Here is a 19,896-nt window from a genome sequence, read left to right as displayed (position 1 = left end):
CAGGGGACATGGGTTCGAGCCCTGGTCGGGGAAGATCCCACATGCCACAGAGCAACTAAGCCCGCACGCCACAACTACTGAAGCCTACATGCCTAGAGCCTGTGCTCCGCAGTAAGAGAAGCCACCGCAATGAGAAGCCCGCGCACCGCAACTAGAGAAAGCCCACGTGCAGCAACGAAGACCCAATGCATCCAATAAAGAAAGAAAGAAAAGAAAAAATGACCACAGGGTACTGAAGCTCAGGGATATTGCTGGACAGAGTAGGAGAGTGATGCCACAGTCCTTCCACCTTAGCCTTGGCCCGAGAGCGCAATTTTCCAAGCTTAGCCTTGGGAACTACTACTGGCATTCCCGGGAAAGAGGGTTTATAAGTTTGGTAAACAGACAAAGCCAAACACTGCATACCTTCTTTAAATCTTTAACAAGCTATTCTGAAATGCCAAAAGGACAGACATGCTGTGTTCCAGAAATTCAGGGATCACCCACGGCCCACAGAGCATAGCACCCTGGCCAAGCCAACCTAGACATTCTTGCTGTAACCATGACCTCTGTGGCACCCTGCACTGTGACCTGTACTCTCCCACCAAAGGGTCAGCTCTGGTGGCTGGATGTGGACCGAAGGGAACACCTCTCCAGCCCTGGCACTCCCTCGGTGGCTCACTCTGTGAAGCCCTAAAATCTGCAGAGGTCCAGGTCAGAGACACACAACAGGCTCCACTGGGCTTCACCCTGCCTTCCCGGCCAGATCCCCACCACACACACAGCCAATCTGAGGCCTGGGCGGTTCCCCAGCCTTTGCTGCTCTCTGCCCCTGGGAAATAAGAGTGTAGTTTTAGAAACACTTGCTCCAGGGCTAGAGGACAGACCCATTGCTGTGGGAAATTGTCTTAGAGATGAAAATGGAATCAAGCCGGGCTGGTCTTAAACTTTGCTGAGTCATGGGCCCCTGTGAGAATCTGACATATGTTCTGGTCCCTTTGGCCACTTTTGCTCAGAATCATACACAGACTAAAAGCCTTGTTTAAATCCTCCATTTAAGTAATGAGAAACCGAGCCCCAGGGAGGGGCAAGGACTTGCCCTTGATCACATGGCAGAACCTGGGCCAGAAGACAAGCCCCCAGACCCCAGCATCAGCCATAAGAGGCCTGTCCCCCAGGGAAAGGCCAGAGGGAAGAGAGGACACAGGTGGAATTGGGTAAATAGTTTTAATGTGTAACAGCAGGCCAAATGGAACAAGACACCCCCAAGGCCCCAGCCCTTTTCCCATGATGCCCTCAGACCTGTGTGGGCCAGCCCCATGCCTGCCCCAGCCCTGAGGCCCACAAGTCCCAGGGAAGGGTGGGAAAGGAAGGTGGGTAGCTGGGAGTTCAGCCCCAAGAGTTCAGGGAGGCAAACACAGGGGCTAGTTGAATTTGGCCTTGGAAAAATCCATCTCTGGATGCTGATCCATGAACCTGGGGAGGGAAAGTAGGAAGAAGGTGAAACAGGCCATCCCTCTCCCCCAAATTAGTCCCTTTCTCTTAGCTCCCCACATGAGGTCTAAACTCTTTAGAACGCTGAGCAACTTGGAGCCAGGCCCCAAGGACTCTCTCTAAGGCCCACTGGAGGACCTGAGGCTGAAAGCTGAGGTGCCAACACTGGCACTGTTTTTCTGTCGGTGACAATGACCGCCTGTTACCCCTTCCTACCCTGAGGTGGCCTTGCCCTCAAGATGACCTCACCAAGTGATTACGGGAGGCAAGCCAAGGCTATAAAGCCATAAACTTGGCTGGCTCATCCTGGAAGGGGCAGGGCAGCTCCTGTGTTCCGCTCAGTACACACTCGTTGCTGTCACCCAGGTCCAAGCCCCAGACACCTTCCCCAAACCCCCATCTCTCAGTTGCTCACTTCTTCAGAATCTCCTGTTTCTTCTGCTCATCTGAGGTGGGCAGCCCCATGGACTTCTGTCTCTGGTCGTACATCATCTTCTCCACCATGCTGCGGGTCTCACTGTCCAGGTCTGACAGCTGGGGGGCAGGCATTGACAGGGATGGGTGAAGCTCTGGGGCCACCTAGGCCCCTCACCTCCCAACCGAAGCTCCTCCAACCGGCCAGGGCTCACCTTGGAGTTCTCAGGATTGATCTTCTTGGTATTGATCTCGGGGTCACTGGACACCAAACGGCTCCACCACTCCATCTTGTTGATCTGAGAGGAAGAGGAGGACCACCGGGGGATGGGTGGTGGCTTGCTCTGTGCCCTGGGAACAACCACCCAACCCTTCCAGCACCAAACTCTCTCCCATCCACGTCCTGCACTGGGGACCTGCGAAGGCCTGTACTGGGACCTAGGGTGCAAATGAACAAGACCTCTGCCCTCCCCAGTGGCTGGGGGAGACAGACACGGAGACAGTCACACATCAGCATGATAACGGAAAGAATAAAGTACAGAGGGAGGACTTCCCTGGTGGCACAGTGGTTAAGAATCCGCCTGCCAATGCAGGGGACACGGGTTCGATCCCTGGTCCAGGAAGATCCACATGCCCCGGAGCAACTAAGCCCATGCACCACAACTACTGAAGCCCGGGCGCCTAGGGCCCATGCTCCGCAACGAGAGAAGCCACCGCAATGAGAAGCCCGCGCACCGCAATGAAGAGTAGCCCCCACTGGCCGCAACTAGAGAAGGCCCATGTGCAGTAACGAAGACCCAGCGCAGCCAAAAAATAATAAATAAATAAATAAAATAAATTTATACCAAAAAAAAAGTACAGAGGGAGATATTCATCCAGCATGGAGGGAGAGGTCAGAGCAATACATGGATGGGCTAGGCCTTTATGGACATGCAGTAAACCACATTAAAAAGCAGGGAAGGACATTCCAGGTGGGAGGAAATGCAAGTGCAAGGGCACAGAGGCAGCCAAGGCCAGTCAGGTAGGCTGGGTCAGGTGGTATGTGCCATGGATGCCTTCCTTGGACCCCTGGCACTTTACAGAGACCACATTCGTTTACTGGTGTCTGTAATCCCAGCTCTCTGAGGGTGTAAGGGAGGGAACATAGGCTTCCTCAGGGCACAGTTTTCTACGTGTTGTTCACTGTTCTCTCTCCAGTGCTTAGAACAGTCTCTGGCACGTAGTAGGTGTTCAAGTATTTGTTGAATTGAATGCATGTACAAACCTAATGGAAAGGAAAAGGCTTTGGTACTAAGGACAGTTCTGATCCCAACTCCACCTCCTCCTAGAAGCAAAAGCCTGGGCAAATCTCTGAGCTACCCTTTTCCTGACTCTAAAACTAGACAGACCTACTTTAAAAGTCTCGTTGTGGGGATTAAAAAAGGTATGTCCATCAGGGCCCCAGCACGGTCTCCGAGTTCATGAGCAGCCCCCCTCCCTAAGTCACAACACAGGCCAGGAGACGGGGCTTCTCGCACCTTCTCCAGATGCACCGTCACCACCTTGCCGTCCTCGATGAGCCACGAGCTCTCCTCCACCTTCACCTCGTTGTAAAGCTCCCCGTCCACGATCGCCGGCTGCCCCTTGAGCCCCACCCGGAGGCGCCTCCGCTGGATGTCCACCACCACGTCCTTCCCCTTCAGCCGGAAGTTCACGGGGAAGGGCACTGCCAGCTGCACGGGGCAGGAGCAGTCAGGAGGGGCCCCGGGCTGGCTCCCTCACCTCAGCCCCAGCCCCTGCACTCACGTCCAGCTCCGACAGGGTCTGGGTCCAGCGGTAACTGGGCAGGTCTGCCCCATTGCCGAAATTGGGCTTCAGCTTCCCTTTGTCCTTCTCGTCCTCCTCCTCCTCAGCCTCTTCAGCCTCCTGCTCACAGTTGGGGTGCTCAGCTACTTACTTGACAGACCTAGACTGAACCCCACTGGGCCAGGCCCAGGGCTGGCACTGGGCATACAGCCACAGAACAGTACAGACCTGTTCCCTGCCCAGTCCACGGCCCACTAGGAGCCTGAGCTCAGACTGCTAGACCGTGTGACAGCTGGGGGACGGTGACAGTCAGAGATGGGCCCACGGGACCCACCCAGCTGGCAGTTCAAGCCAAAGGACTCAGGAAGAAAGCCCAGCACAGAACAGGTCATGAGGTGGCCGTCAGTAGGGCTGTTCTAAAATAAAACCAGGCTGACAAATGATCAACTTCTTTTTTCTGTGTCTCTAGGGTTGAGACCCTAGTCTCAGACCAGAACCTCTGCAAAGCCAAATGAGTGCCCCAAGGATTATCTGGGAAGCTGGACTCAAGTCAATGGGAGGAGCCCTGAGGGGAACATGCCCCAGGCGTGTCAGAGTAATCCACATGAAGGGCCAGGCTGGGCCCACGGACCCAAGCCCACCCAAATGGTGCCTGGACAGGCACTGCCCTCCCTGGCTCTTGGGCTTTCCTGCCAAGGCTTAAAGCCAGTGGGTTTTGTTTTGTTTTTTTTAACCCACTTTGGTCCAGTGTGGAATCTTGAAGTATGGGGAGGATTCCCAAAGCTAAGGAGGGGTGGGGTGGGGAAGGGGAAGGCTTTCCAGAGAAACGGAAAGGCTGAAGAGTCCCCGGAAGTTCCCAAGCCCCCTGCTAGTCCTGAGCGGCCCCAGTCCATCTCACCTGCTTCCCTGGTGAGCCGAGACTGCCATTCTTGAGCTGGGCTTCATGACTCTCTGCATCCTTTTTCTGTAGCAAAGGGCAAAACATTTGGCAAGAGGGTACCCACTTCTAGTGCCAATGGGGATCAGGGGGGCAGGGGAGAGAAGCCCACTCCTACTTGGTCAATTTCCAGCTGCAGCCTCTCGGCCTCCTCATCAGTCAGTTCCTTGATCTGGGGCCCAGAGGTCTCTGACTTGGCCTCCTTGGCCAGCCTGGCTGCCCGCTCCGCTTTCTCCCGCCGCTCAGTCTCCTGCTGAGCTCTCTTCTCCCGCCTGGCCTTCTGTGCCAGCTGGTTGTGGTGGTTGAAGGTCTGTGTGATAAGCTGAGGAAGGAAGAGAAGGCAATGAGGCATCAAGGGACGGGACATGTCCCAAGACGTGAGGCCAGTCCTATCCCTATTTGCTGAGTGCCTGGGCAAGGCACTGCACTCAGAACCTCAGTTTCCACATCTACAAAATGGGATTTAATACACACCTATATCATTGAGTTGTAGTAAGAATACCTGCAAAGAATCTGCTTCAACAAACAGCGACCACTTTAAAAAAAACAAGGCAGTCCAGGGACTAAGACCAAACACTGAAGCTGGACAAACTGCATTCTGATCCAGGCTTTGTCACGCACTAGCTACTGTATTTTTGGCAAATTACTTAACCTGTTAAGAGCTTCAGATTCCTTATCAGCAAGGATGAGTCCCTACCTCACAGGGATGTTGTGCAGACCAAATGATAAGTGCTCTGAAAAGTCCTTCATTGTGGAGTGAAGCTGTTAGAAGCAGAGCTCCAGCCTCAGCCCCTCTGAGCAGCTTTTCCCCAGCTCTCAGGCCAGAGAGACCTTTCTTGAGGGAAAAGGTAGTCTCCTCCTCTCCTCAGCCTGCAAGCTATCCATTTCAAATCCTACCTCTCCCATGAAACCTTCCCAGGATGCTTCCAACGCACATCCTGCTAGCTGGTCCTCCTGTTGCCCAAGAGCAACCCCAATACTGTTGCCACCTGTCTGGCTCTGTGGCCTTGAACAAGTAAACAACTTTGACACTTTCTGAGCCCCAGTTTCATCAGCTCTCATGACATGTGTCACCTGGCTGAGGCTAACTCAGTGTCAGCTGGTGGAAGGTGGGGAGAAGCACCTTCTCTGCTATGAAAATACGATGGGAGAAATGGTTCTACCTCATGTTTTACACCAGCAGCTCTCAGTGTGCGCTCCCCTGACCCACAGCAACAGCGTCACCCAGAATTTGTTAGAAATGCTAAATCTCAGGCCCCACTCTAGACCTCCTGCATCAGAAATTCTGGGGATATGACCCAGCAATCTGTATTTGTAACAAGCCCTCCTGGCCAATTCTTGTGCATACATGAGAGTCACACCTACATTTGAGATCCTGGTCTACTCCTACCTGTGTGACCCTGAGGTCATCTCTCTGTGCTTCTATCTTATTTCTAAAAGCAGTCTTACATAGCTATTCTTTGCCTATAGTGTCCTTGCCCCAATTCCCAGGTTGCCTGGCAAACTCCTACTCATCCTCCAGGACCAGCTCACGTGTCTCTTGAATTTCACCTCTTCACCTCTGGCAGGCCTAGGAATCTACCCAACTTAGGAAACCCAACTCTGTGTCAACCCACACACCTGGAGGAGGCCTCACAGGGCACCCACCACATGATCAGCGGTCAACAAACCATCTTTCAAGAATCTCTGAGCCACAGCTGCAGGGAGAAAGGGACCTGCAAGAGCTGGGGGGAATCACGTGGGGCTCAGGGTCACTGGAGTCAGCCAGGGGCTCCCAGATCTAGGGTTCTGCCAAATGCCCTGTGGCCTCTCATTCATTTGAGGCCAGTTCCTCCTCTTACCCTTAAACCTCCAACCTCACGCCACACTTCAGTAGCTCCACACTCTTCAAGGTCAAACGGTACCAAAAGAACCCCCAAACCAAATGGGTTAACAAAATGAGGTGTGTGTAAGAAAGAAATGAGCCACCTGAAGGCCATTCTGCTTCAACAGAAGGGATCAGTCATGGCACAATTACGCCAGCAGAGGCTGTTCCACCACGGGGCCTTGGTCCCAAGTCCCTAATCAGGACCTTGAACTCAAGCCATCTGCCAATGAGTGGCCAAGGGGAGGCAGGAGTGGAGCCATCCCCTCTTCCAGCTCCAGTGAATCATGTTACGTCCCATTCCGTCCTGTTCTTTCCTAGCTCCTGGAGGTTAGATGAGGGCAGAGCTGAACCACCAGGCACAGTCAAGGCCAATGACAGCAGCCTCTGATCCCCTCCTCCCAGTCTCCTCCCACCAGCTTTACCCAGGCCCAGCCCCACGTAGAGATCGCTGGGAGCACGTAGCCTACGCAGGAGTACCAACTGGCAGGCTGTCAGAGCCAAGCTTCTGTCACTGGACACATCTTTGGGAACCACAGACCAGCAGAGTGGGGAAGCGGTAAGGAGGGTTGGGCCAGTTCTAAAAGACAGCCCCAGACTGCTCAGTGGGCATACCTGAACACAGCGCTCCCTGACCTAGGCTGGGCGATAGGGGAGCAAAGGGTGGTTCCCACCAGCCTGGCCGGGAGACCCCAGAGGGAAATGTAAGCTAAACCCAAAGGCATGAGGTCCTGATCCTGACCATAGGGCAGGGGGACACATCTGAGGGAGAAGACACACTCCTGTTCTAGAACTTCATATAAATGGAATCATTCAATATGTGCTCTTATCTGTCTTCCTTTAAAAGGCTGAATAATATTATGTGTATACATGACATTTTGTTTATTCATCCATCAATGAACGCTTGGGTTGCTTCCACTTCTTGGCTATCATGAACAGTGTTGCTATGGGTGTACAAATCTCTCTTTAAGACCCTGCTCTCAATTTTGGGGGGTATACACCCAGAAGTGGGATTGCTGGATCATATGATAGTTCTATTTTTAATTTTTTTTTTTTTTTTTTTTTTTTTTTGCTGTACGTGGGCCTCTCACTGCTGTGGCCTCTCCCGCCGCGGAGCACAGGCTCCAGATGCACAGGCCCAGCAGCCATGGTCCACGGGCCCAGCTGCTCCGCAGCATGTGGGATCCTCCCGGACCGGGGCACGAACCCGCGTCCCCTGCATCGGCAGGCGGACTCTCAACCACTGTGCCACCAGGGAAGCCCTATTTTTAATTTTTTGAGGAACCGCCATAGTTTTCCACAGCAGCTGCACCATTTTACATTCCCACCAACAGTGCACCAGAGTTCCAATTTCTCCACATCCTTGCCAACACTTGGTGTTTTCTGGGGTTTTGATAGAAGCCATCCTAATGGGTGTGAGGTGACGACATCTCATTGTGATTTTGATTTGACTTTCTCTAATGATTAGTGATGTTGAACATCTTTTATAATAAGTTTTTAAACAGCTATGATAATTCACTTTTACCAGCAATGTCTGAAGAGTACCCTTTTTTCCACATCCCTGTAAGCAATTTTTAAAAAAATATTTTTGTCAGTTTGACCAGAAAAAAAAGGGCATCTCACTGTTTCTTTCTCCTCCATTTCCTTGATTACTACTGAATTTAAGCATCTTTTCACATGTTCTTCAGGGAACTGCCCATTTTTCTGTTTATCCTTTTCTTGTCAATTTACAAGACTACCTGCATATTAAGTTGGCTATTAAATTTTATGTCCTCTGCAATGCTTTTCCAGATCTATTGTTTTTCAACTGACTTCATATGTCATTACGTCTCTTTTGCCACACATGTGTTCTATGTTAGAAGAAGCAAACAGCTACCTTTTATTCTGTAGTTTCCAGGTTTCTATCCTTGCAAGGTCTCCTCCACACAAGGTTATACATAGTTGCCCAGCTTTCCTTACTAAGCTCTTCTTGACCTGCAGTTCATTTTTAGATATGAGTAAAACAGATGGTACAGTATGGTACACGTTTTGCTTTTTTACCAGTAGCCAGTTGTAGCAGCATGAATCATTAAATCGTCCTTTGCCTACTGAACTGAATTACCTACCTTATGGGACACATCTTAAATCCTCATACGTGCTAGACTTTTTCTGGATTCTCTATTCTGCTTCACTAGTCCATTCGTCTCTTCCTATGTCAATAACATACTGATTAGATCATTATGGCTTTATCTGAATCCATAATGCCTAGCCCCAAAGCTATAAAAACTAAAAGTATTTTTGTATTTCTCTAAGTTTGTAGCATGAAGGTATTTACAGTCATTTACAGTGGGAGCCATATCTCCCACTTGGTATAAATATTGCTACACATTTCTCTGTAGAAATATTAATGTTTCATTACATGATGCTGCTCCGGCCCCTGGACTGGGCTACTGTACGTAATGTACAATATATGCACTGTACTGCCTCCTAAAATCCGATGAATTCTAAACCCCAAAACACATCTGGCCCCAAGAGGTCCAAAAAAAGGGTCTGTGAACTTGGAGCCTCATGTGCCAGCCACACTATATGACCTCTTTTTAGCCTTAAAACAGCCCTGTGAGGGAAAGATTATCCCCTCTTCCAGGGAAGAAAAATGAGGCTCAGAAAGTGATTCACCCAACACCACACAGCTGTCAAGCAGGAAGAGGGGGAGACCAGGACCCATTCACATCTGCCTATAGCTCCAGAGAACATGTTCTTAACCAACGCACTTGGAAACGATGCATCTGGCGGCCTGGTGCACAGTAGGTCCCCAATACAAAGAAGTTACCGGTGTTACAAATGGAGACCAGGCAGGAAGGCTAGACAGATTTCTGCCTGCCTGAGAGTCGGACCAACCTCCTGGGAAAGAGCTGACTCTAAGGGAACAAAGAGCCAAGGAGCGTAACGAGGTCTAAGAGGGACCAGCAGACATCCAGTACGCAGCAGTGACACCATCATCCCGTGACACCTGAGACACCACTTCTCAGTATTATTCATCTCTCTCCCTTCCGCCTGCGATCTTACTCATCCTTCACACCTCAGGCACCTCTTTCTCATCAAGTCTTCCTTGAGCCCCCAACCTAGGTTAGTCCCCATTTTATGCTCCCAGGACTTCCGCCCTAACACCCATCACTTCCGCCCTAACACCCATCACTTCTTCATTGTCTTTTTTTTGGGGGGGCGGGGCGGTTTGTAAGGGGGCTACACTGTGAGATCCATGAAAACAAAGACCATTGTCTGTATTCACCTCTATAATCCTGAAGGCTCTGTCACAGTAGCTAACACAGGCAAAGTATTTAGTGCTCAATAAACATTAGTTTACAAATGAATGAATGCAGATATTACAAGGTCGTGGCCCACAGAAAAATGGGAGGTGCTAGTGCTAATACAGAAAGAGTATTTGAGCCACAAAGGGCCCTACAGGTCAGTGAGTCCACCTTCTTTCATTTTACAGATGTGAAGATTAAAAGGACCAGAGAATTGGTGGGAAATCAACCAGGCCACACAGCTAGACCAAGAACCCAGGACTCCTACTCCAGGCCAAAGTGTCTATAACAGAGTAGCCTCAGACCATCAAGACACATTATCAAGCATTTCAGCTTGTTAGAACCCTGAAGCCACAGAAAGCAGTTTGCAAAAAATCTCCTTCTTGTTATTATGTCTCTTAAATTTAAGTGAAAACAAATATCAAGGTTATAAAAATCACGGTTCAGTGAGGTGACATCATTTACCAATCTTCAAAAACATAATCACAACCTAAGGAATTAGAAGATGTTCAAGGTATCAGAACCCATACCACAAAACACAATTCTCAGGAATCACCTCACATCCGTCAGGATGGCCATCATCAAAAAGTCTACAAATAATAAATGCTGGACAGGGTGTGGAGAAAAGGGAACCCTCCTACACTGCTGGTGGAAATGCAAATTGGTGCAGCCACTATGGAGAACAGTATGGAGGTTCCTTAAAAAACTAAAAATAGAGCTACCATATGATCCTACAATCCCACTCCTGGGCATATATCCAGAGAAAAACATGGTCTTCAAGGATACATGCACCCCAATGTTCACTGCAGAACTGTTTACAATAGCCAAGACATGGAAGCAAGCTAAATGTCCATCAACAGAGGAATGGATAAAGAAGATATGGTGTGTACACACACACACACAGAGGAATATGACTCAGCCATAAAAAAGAATGAAATAATGCCATTTGCAACACCATGGATGGACCTAGAGATTATCACACTAACTGAAGTTAGTCAGAGAAAGATAAATATCATGTGATATCACTCATGTGTGGAATCTTAAAAAGTGATACAAATGAATTTATTTACAAAACAGAAATAGACTCACGGACACAGAAAAGAAACTTATGGTTACCAAAGGGGAAAGGGGAAGAGGGATAATCCAGGAGTTTGGGATTAACACACTGCTGTATATAAAACAGATAAAAAACAAGGACCTGGGGCTTCCCTGGTGGCGCAGTGGTTGAGAGTCCGCCTGCCGATGCAGGGGACACGGGTTCGTGCCCCGGTCCGGGAAGATCCCACGTGCCGCGGAGCGGCTGGGCCCGTGAGCCATGGCCGCTGAGGCTGCGCATCCAGAGCCTGTGCTCCGCAACGGGAGAGGTCACAACAGTGAGAGGCCCGCGTACCGCAAAAAAAAAAAAAACAAAAAAAAAACGGACCTACTGTATAGCACAGGGAACTATATTCAGTATCTTGTAATAACCTATAATGGAAAAGAATCTGAAAAAGTATATATATATATATCTCCGTGTGTGTGTGTGTGTGTGTATATATATATATATCTGACTCACTTTTCTGTACACCTGAAAACTAACACAAGATTGTAAATCAACTATTTCAATTTAAAAAAAGAATTTTTTTAAACCCTGCAATTCTCAAATCCTTGAACTTTTGCTTATAGCATCTGGGAAGACTAGGATAGCCGGCTTCGAGTTTTCCTATATCTCTGTCTTCTAAGCTCAATTTCTAACATTTGCCTACTCTCATCTCCCAGCTAGGTAATTAGATAAAACCTCAATGGAAAAGGAACCAAAAAGCATGGTGTCAGGGGCAGAAGGCAGTTTTACAACAGACTCTGGCTCCAATCCTGGGTCTCCCATAACTCAGCTCAAATATTTGGACAACCCTGGCTCTCCCGTAACTCAGACCAATTTCCTCACTTGTAAATGGGGATAGTAACATCTGCCCCTCTCAAACTTCTAAAGGACCATGGGGATAGGGCAGATAAAGCACTTGGCAAGGAGAGGGGCTTCAATAAATGACAGCTTGCTTCCCTTCCCCGACTCTTTGCCCTTGGCATTTTACTTCTGCTATAGGTTATTATTATGCCAAAGGAAGGCCAAGTAAGCTCTTCTTCTGGAGAAACAGAGCTGCCCAAGGGACAGTGGTCCCCAACACTCACCTTCTCTGCCATCCCCTCTTCTCCTCCAACGAAAAAGTCTGTTTTGCGTCGAAGGAAGCTGAAGAAAGTGTTCACGAGCTGAAAGAAGACAAAGACCAAAGCTGTAGAGATGCCATATTGGGAGCCCCTCACCTACACAGAAGCTAACTTCCTTAGTCTAGAAGGGAACTTGGCACTGGACTGTTTTGCCCCGAGCCTCCCCACTGAGAAAACAGGCCCTGACTTAGTCACTTCTGCCAGGAAGCCTAGCCTAACCTTACCTAGATCACCTGAAAGGCAGATTTCTCATTTCTTGTGTGCATGTGTATATGTGTTCCACATTTTTTGTGGTGCTAGAAGCAGCCTGAGGATATTGGACACTCCTCTGCATCCAGGGCTTGAAACACCTGGGATCCAGCTTTCCTCTCCACAAAATAAAAAGCCCATCCAGGGTGGCACTGGCTGAGTTACTAGGGCAGAGCTAGGAGGAGGGGAACAAATGAAACCACTTCAAAGAAGGTTAAAGGGGCTTCCCTGGTGGGGAAGAGTCCACCTGCCGATGCAGGGGACGCGGGTTCGTGCCCCGGTCCGGGAAGATCCCACATGCCGCGGAGCAGCTGGGCCCGTGAGCCATGGCCGCTGGGCCTGCACATCCGGAGCCTGTGCTCCGCAACGGGAGAGGCCACAACAGTGAGAGGACCGCGTACCACAAAACAAACAAACAAAAAAAAAACAAAGAGGGTTAAGACCAACTAACTCTGGCTGGGTTATCAGTGCAGCCAAGTCATTTAAGAGCATTGGTCTGGGTATCAGACTGATACACATTAGCTCTATGGCCTTGGGAAAGCTTCTTAACTCCATAAAACAGAACCAGCAGCAGGACCTATTTCTAGGGATATAGGTGAGGATCCTCTGTGAGGACCAAAGGAGGTAATGGAGGTGAGGTGCTTAGCAGTGTCTCACCCAGAGCGAGAGACCCTCTGCGGGAGAGTGAACTCCTCACAAGCAGGCACTGTGAACCATGACTTTGTCTACATCCCCAATGCCTAGCACCAGATCTGACTCAGAGTACATGCTCAATAAAATTTTTGCTGAATGAAAAGACCTAGTAGTGACCTAAGATTAGCACATATAACTAAGCCCCCCTTCTTTTTTTGGAGGAGAAGCCAATGTAATGGCTAGTCTTTATTGGAAAGAAGAAACTTTACATCACATTTTGAGTGAGTTAGTGCAGGGGCTCAGTGGGCCAGCTGGTGGGGCACCGGCGTGTAATGGGTTCCACAGCTAGGGCATCGCTGGGCCTCGCCTTTATGCAGCCAGAACCAGATGACAGCACTGTTGTCTTCTTCACAGATGCAGCCCACTATCCGCTTACTGGTGATGGAGGGGACTAGATTAGGGTCTTCCTTGGTACCTGAGGCTGCCTTTGGGGCGAGCATATTGTATGGGTCTAGTCCCTGCGTGCAGCCAGCATGACCTCCCTCTCCAGCCCAGTGGCCTGCTCATCATCAGTAGGAACACCACCTCCAGACGCCATAGAGTGCACCACGGAGACTCTACTGGGACCGCGGGCCCTCAGGGCCTGCGTGGCCAGCGCTTCAGCTCCGCACAGTAACCTTGAAGCCTTCACGCCAACTAAGCCCTTTGATTTGGCCAAGTGAGTGGTTCTAAATCTGATGCTAGAATTTATCTCAATGGTTTCAATTCCTGCTTCTAGACACTTTTTCAATTCACTCAAAAACAAACTCACTCCCAAATCCAACTGTGTCAACAATTTAGGGGGGTGGGGGATGGGAGCCTTTCACATCTCCAAATTAATAGCACTCTTCCCACCTCAAAGGGCTTAGGAGTCCTTGGCCACCACAGGCACCTAAATGAGAGAATGGGAATGGAAAGCTCCATGAAAACTTGTCCCCAGAGAGACACAGAATCAGAAATGGTCTGTGGAAAGCACACACTGGCCTAAGGATTCTGGTCCCCTCTAGGTCAGGACCCTTTTGGATGATCTTGGGCAAGTTCCTTCAGTTTCTTTATAGAAAGACTGATTTTGATAGGCTTTTCTACCTTTTGAACTTTCCATGGTTCAAAACAACCAACTCTAGAATCTCGACTAGTTGGTTTTTATCCTTCATACACTACGTGTTATCGGGTCTGGTCACTACGCATGAATTATGTTCTTGTACACATCAATCACTCAACAGATACTTGCTGAATGTTCAAGCCTGATTACTGAGAATTCCTCACTGTCCTTCACTTCAAGACTACTCTCCTACAAATTCAGGAAATAAGGATTCGTAGCTCTGTCTCAAAGAAAGAAACTGAGGCCTGGAGACGTGGAACGGTCTCAAGCTGATAGGTGGTGTAGAACAATTGTGAACACAGGTCTCCTATTCCCTCATTCAAGCCCTAAAAAGACCACGTGTTAACATCACCACCCCACCCCCACCCCCACACACCGCACACATTCTTCCGCTCGTTCCAAGTCTTGGTACATGCAAATCTCAATGTCTAGAACAGTTCATCCTAAAGGATGCTCTTCGGGAGCGGCCAGCAGAAAAGAAACGGGACCAGAAGTATGTGGGAGAAAAAGCGTGGGGGGCGGGGAGAGATCCCAAGACTCTGGATCTTTTCCAGGGGCGGGTGCAGGGACGCCGAGCTGCTAAGACAGGAACTACTGAGGGGCCCCGGGGTCCCATGACTGACACGAGTGCAAGACTTGAGGCAAGGAGGCCAGGCCGGAAGCTGGAGTGCAGCAAGAATGCGGGGGGGATCCCAAAGCTCGCGAGGCCCAGCGGTGTATCTCGGCCCTTGAAGGCAGAGAAGGGCTGAGAGAGCGTGGCTGGGGCATCCCGGGTGGGCCAGGCCGAGCCAACGCCGAACTGGCCGTTACCTCCTGCACGCCGCCCTCGTGCTGCTGCGCCATGGCCAGCAACATGCCGTCGAACCGATCCTCCTCCTGCTCTCCGCCCATCGTGCCGGCCGCTAGCCTCACTCCGAAATCTGAGCTCCGCACACGCGTCCCGCGCTCTCCGCTCCTTAGGGTCGCGTCCGGCCCAGCCGCTCTAGTTCTCGGCCTTCCGCAGCGGAGCCGGAAACACGCACACGCCCAGCCGCCCAGGCCCGCCTGCTTGTTCTCTCTTCCCGCCTCTCTTCCGGCCTGCAGCCATTGATCGCGAGGCAAACAGCCCGCTTCGCCGGCCATTGGTCAACGTGCTAAGCCAATCAACGAGCTCGTCAGTGAAGCTGTGGGCGGAGACGAGGGCCCCTGAGTTTGGTGTGAGTTGCTATGGTCACCAGACGCTTTTTATGGAGCCTTCCAGAAAGCCCTGGGCCCAACTCCTGCGGGTTTGGAAGCTAAAAAGGCACGAACTTTGTTCCTATGGGAATGACCTCCCAGCTTGTAGAACAGTGAAGTGGAAAGTGTTCTTAGTCATCTCTTCTAACCCTTTAATGAGTCAATTGAGGCCCAGAAAGGAGAAGGGACTTGCCCGAATGACAGCCCACCTCCGGCATCATCACATACTCCATACAAATCTGGAGGGTCCCCGAGCTTATAAGGGCTCTGTGTTTGGGTTAATCTCTTCTGCTGAAGTCCTGAAATTTTTTTTTTGGCCCCGAGGCATGCGGGATCTAGTTCCCCGGCCAGGGATCCAACCCCTGCCCCCTGCAGTGGAAGCGTGGAGTCTTAACCACTGGACTGCCAGGGAAGTCCTCTTAAATTCTCAATAATTTTTGAACAAGAAACTCCACATTGTCATTTTAAACTGGTCCCTGCAAATTATGTGATGAGTGCTTTATTCAACGTTCAATTCTATTAATGTGCGGGACGGGTCCCAGCCATCTAAGGCCAACCACTTTACTTTTGTATTGAATTTCATCATCTTAGTCTTTTCAGGGATTCTACTTTTATTATCCTTTTCTAAATCTCCTGCATCACAATCTTCTTTCTTCTGGATCATTCCTTTCAACTTATAAACGCAATTCAATGTCACTTTTTTTTTAAATAAATTTATTTATGTATTTACTTTTGGCTGCGTTGGGTCTTCATTGCTGTGCGTGGGCTTTCTCTAGTTGTGGTGAGTGGGGGCTACTCTTCGTTGAGGTGTGTGTGCTTCTCATTGCAGTGGCTTCTATTGTTACAGAGCATGGGCTCTAGATGCGCAGGCTTCAGTAGTTGTGGCGCGTGGGCCTCATTAGTTGTGGCGCACAGGCTCAGTAGTTGTGGTGCACGGGCTTAATTGCTCTGCGGCATGTGGAATCTTCCTGGACCAGGGCTCAAACCCGTGTCCCCTGCATTGGCAGGCGGATTCTTAACTGCTGTGCCACCAGTGAAGCCCGTCACTTCTTTTTTTACTATTCTATGAACCCACCTTCTCCTCCTACCACCCCAATTTTCAGTTCTCTTTCGCAGCAAAATTTGAAAAGATTGCTTGTTTCTCCACTTCCTCACCTTCCATCTCTTCTTTATTTACTCTAATTAGTCTTTTTTTAATACTCTGACCAAGGTTACAATGACCTACTTATTGCCAAAGCCAGTGGACCACTATTGCTTTACTTGACTTACCTGCATTTGACACAGTTGACCCCTGACTTACCTGCATTTGACACAATTGACCCCTTCTTCCTTCTGGAAATAATTTTCTTTTTCCTTAGGCTTCTGTTATGGACGGAACTGTATTTCCCCCAAATTCCTATGTTGAAACCTTAACTCCCAGTGTGACTGCTTTTGGAGATAGGGCCACTTAAAGAGGTAATGAAGGTTAAGGGAGTTTGTAAGGGTGGGGCCCTAATCCAATATAACTAGTGTCCTTACGAGAAGAGGAAGAGACCCCAGGGACTCATAAGCAAGCAGAGGAAAGACCATATGAGGCAGCTATCAGCAAGCCAAAGAGAAAAGCCTCAGGAGAAAGCAAACCTGCCAACACCTTGATCTTGGACTTCCAGCCCTGAGAACTGTAAGAAAATAAATTTCTGTTGTTTATCACTCAGTCTGTAATAGTCTGTTATGGCAGCCCTAGCACACTCATAGAGCTTCCATGTCACCACACTTACCTGGTTTTCTTCCCACCTCACGAACACTCTTTCTCAGTGTCCTGACTTACTCAGATTTATAACTGTTGGGGGCTTTGTCCTTTATCCCCTCCTCTTTTCCTCTATCTATACTTTCTTTGTAGGTGATCTCTTTTCTTTTTTTTTTTAATTTGGCTGGCTGCATTGGGTCTTAGTGCTAAGATCCCTTAGTACACGGGATCTTTGTTGAGGCATGCAGGATCTTTCATTGTGGCGCGCAGGCTCTTCTTTGTGGTGCGCAGGCTTCTCTCTAGTTGTGGCATGTGTGCTCAGTAGTTGCGGCACGCAGGCTTAATTGCCCACAGCATTGTAGGTGACTGCATGATGCCTCTGGCCCAGACCTCTCCTGAGCTCCTGGAGAGCCCTACTTGGGTCGATTAACAGATATCTCAGAACTCACATGGCTGGTGATGGATGGTGGTGACGGTTGCACAACAATGTAAATGTACTTAATGCCACTGAACTATAGACCTAAAAATGGTTAAAGTGATAAGTGTAATGTTACGTATATTTTAACACAATAAAAAATTTATAACTTTATGAGACAATCTGAAATTTGAACTCTTAATAGATATTCTATTATATTCAAGAATTATTTTTTTTTTAAAAACCAACATGGCCAACACTGATACTCCCACACACACACACAAATTCCTCCCAAATTCTTCCCCATTGAGCTAAATGGCCCCTTCAAGCACCAATTTGCAAAAGCCCAAACCTCCGCTCATCTATGCATTTGGACGAGCCAAAATCTGACCTCATCTAATCCATTAGTAAGTCCTGTTAGCTCTCCTTCCAAAATATATCTTGATTCTGTCTCCTCACCTTGCTGTGTGAAGCAAGATGCTGGGACTACTCCAGTCTAAACCAGCGTCATCTCCTGCTTGAAATCGACTCCGACAGCTTCCTCTCTGGTCTCCTTACCTCCTTTCTTGTCACTTTGTAATCCATCCTCCACCCAGCAGCCAGAGCAATTGCTCTTAAGGATAAGCCAGGTTTTGTTATTCCCTTGCTTAAAATTAGCCCTATTAGGGCTTCCCTGGTGGTGCAGTGGTTGAGAGTCCGCCTGCCGATGCAGGGGACATGGGTTTGTGCCCCAGTCCGGGAAGATCCCACATGCCGCGGAGCAGCTGGGCCCGTGAGCCACGGCCGCTGAGCCTGCACGTCCGGAGCCTGTGCTCCGCAACGGGAGAGGCCACAACAGCGAGAGGCCCGCATACCGCAAAAAAAAAAAAAAAAAAAAAAATTAGCCCTATTGCCATTGCATTCAGGATAGATTCCAAGCTCCCAACCATGGCCTCCGAGGAGCAGCAACATCAGGGCCCTGCCCACCTGTCCAGTCTCATCTTGTCCCACACACTCCCCTTCACACACCAGGCTCCCTCCTCACTGGCCACTTTTACTTCCTCGAATGCCCTGTCCTAGTTCCTAGGCCTTTACCAGCAACTCCTTTTCACCCATCAAGTCTCAACCCAAATGCCACTTCCTCTGTGAGGTCTTTACTGACCTTGATATACAGATTAAGTCTCCATCTCCATGATTTTTGCTTTCAAAGTACCTTGTGCTCATCCTGTGTAATTACTTACCACAATTGAAATATACAGTTAAGAAATTTTGGTTCTAGGGACTTCCCTGGTGGTCCAACGGCTAAGACTCCGTGCTCCCAATGCAGGGGGCCCGGGTTCGATCCCTGCTTAGGGAGCTAGATCCTACATACATGCCACAACTAAGAGTTCACGTGCCGCAACTAAGACCCAGCACAGCCTAAATAAATAAATAAATAAATAAATATTTTTAAAAAGAAAGAAAGAAATTTTGGTTCTATATCCATCCCCTTTCCCTGGAATATAAACTTCAAGAAAGATAGAAACTGTCTGATTCATCCGAGCATTCAGCTCAGAGCCTCAAATGTAGAACCTCAATAAATATTTGGGGAATGAATAAATGGTCTGTGCCTGTTACTGTTGACTCTCATTATATAACTTTTCAATAAATATTGGTAAAATTTATTTTACAAATTGGTAAAATTTGTTGGTAAAGTTTAAGTGCCCAGTACCGTACCAAACACTTTATAAACATTATTTGACTTAACATAATGCTCCTATGTTGTTATCCCCATCTAGGGGAGGAGAAAACAGGGCCAGAGAAATGAAGTCATGTGCCCAAGGCCACACAGCTGAAAGGGTAGAGCCAGGATTCAAACCCACGCAGCCTGAGTCCAGCGCCCACACACTTACCCACTTCTTATCTCAGAGTTCCGCCTCCCTGAACTGGCATTCTGATTTTATAAATCAGACCCAGGTGCTTGTTTGATGTGACTCCCCGCTGAGAGACCTAGGCCTGATCTTGAGCCCCGGTAAATTCACTGAAATAATCAACGTTGCCCAGGAAGGCCTCTTGGTGATAAGTCAGCCTCCCCTAGTCTGACCCCATCTATATTTGAACACCATCAACAGCAGGTAAGTGCGTGATTACACCACCATGTGCTAAGTTCTCTATTGGGGGGGTGAACCCGATGACCTGGGAACTCAGGGAGTGAGCAAATTGTTCTGCCAAAGAGGTGGAGAGGGAAAAGCTGTGAAGCCTGTGCTAGACCATAAAGGGTGACCAGGAACTTACCAAACAGAAAGGGTAACAGAAAGACATCCCAGGCACAGGGAACAGCTTGGAGGCACAAAGTTGCATGACGTGTTCAGAGTATGAAAAGGCATCTAGTCCTGACCCTGCCTCCCAGTTCCAGTCCTTAACCCAGGCCCTCTGCTGCCCAGGGTTTCCCAGCTGCATCCTCAAGTAGTCAGGCCTCTGTACAGAGCAAGAGCATACGTGTGCACCGTGGTCATAGGATTGCAAAGCACTTTCACCCACATTGCCTTGCGGGGCACCCTTTAATTTACAGATGATGCCCAGCCCAATGCCTGACA

General features: G+C 49.2%; 1 protein-coding gene and 1 pseudogene across 1 annotated transcript; both read right to left on the bottom strand.

The window, feature by feature from the left end:
* Nucleotides 1–1,189: 1,189 nt before the first annotated feature.
* NUDC (nuclear distribution C, dynein complex regulator) lies at nt 1,190–14,978 on the bottom strand. The gene is made up of 9 exons (XM_065883060.1): nt 14,796–14,978; nt 11,927–12,004; nt 4,728–4,931; nt 4,571–4,636; nt 3,673–3,792; nt 3,405–3,599; nt 2,103–2,186; nt 1,889–2,007; nt 1,190–1,455 (listed from the first exon to the last, which is right to left on the bottom strand). Exons 1-9 carry the CDS (start codon nt 14,874–14,876, stop codon nt 1,404–1,406), a joined length of 999 nt encoding a protein of 332 aa, XP_065739132.1. The 5' UTR covers nt 14,877–14,978; the 3' UTR covers nt 1,190–1,403.
* On the bottom strand, nt 13,144–14,370 carry LOC136129726 (cytochrome c oxidase subunit 5B, mitochondrial pseudogene; annotated as a pseudogene).
* Nucleotides 14,979–19,896: the final 4,918 nt, after the last annotated feature.

The sequence above is a fragment of the Phocoena phocoena genome, chromosome 1, assembly GCF_963924675.1.
Source record: "Phocoena phocoena chromosome 1, mPhoPho1.1, whole genome shotgun sequence".
NCBI classification, from domain to species: domain Eukaryota; kingdom Metazoa; phylum Chordata; class Mammalia; order Artiodactyla; family Phocoenidae; genus Phocoena; species Phocoena phocoena.
This window is presented reverse-complemented; position numbering and strand designations above follow the sequence as displayed.

What these genes read in the sequence shown, in the direction of transcription:
- NUDC (XM_065883060.1), bottom strand. Translation starts at nt 14,876, where the DNA reads ATGGGCGGAGAGCAGGAGGAGGATCGGTTCGACGGCATGTTGCTGGCC. An exon ending in TGCAGCTGGAAATTGACCAA is followed by an intron (nt 4,637 to 4,727) that starts GTAGGAGTGGGC and finishes CCTTTGCTACAG; the next exon opens with AAAAAGGATGCAGAGAGTCA. An exon ending in AAACAGGAGATTCTGAAGAA is followed by an intron (nt 1,456 to 1,888) that starts GTGAGCAACTGA and finishes TTCCCTCCCCAG; the next exon opens with GTTCATGGATCAGCATCCAG.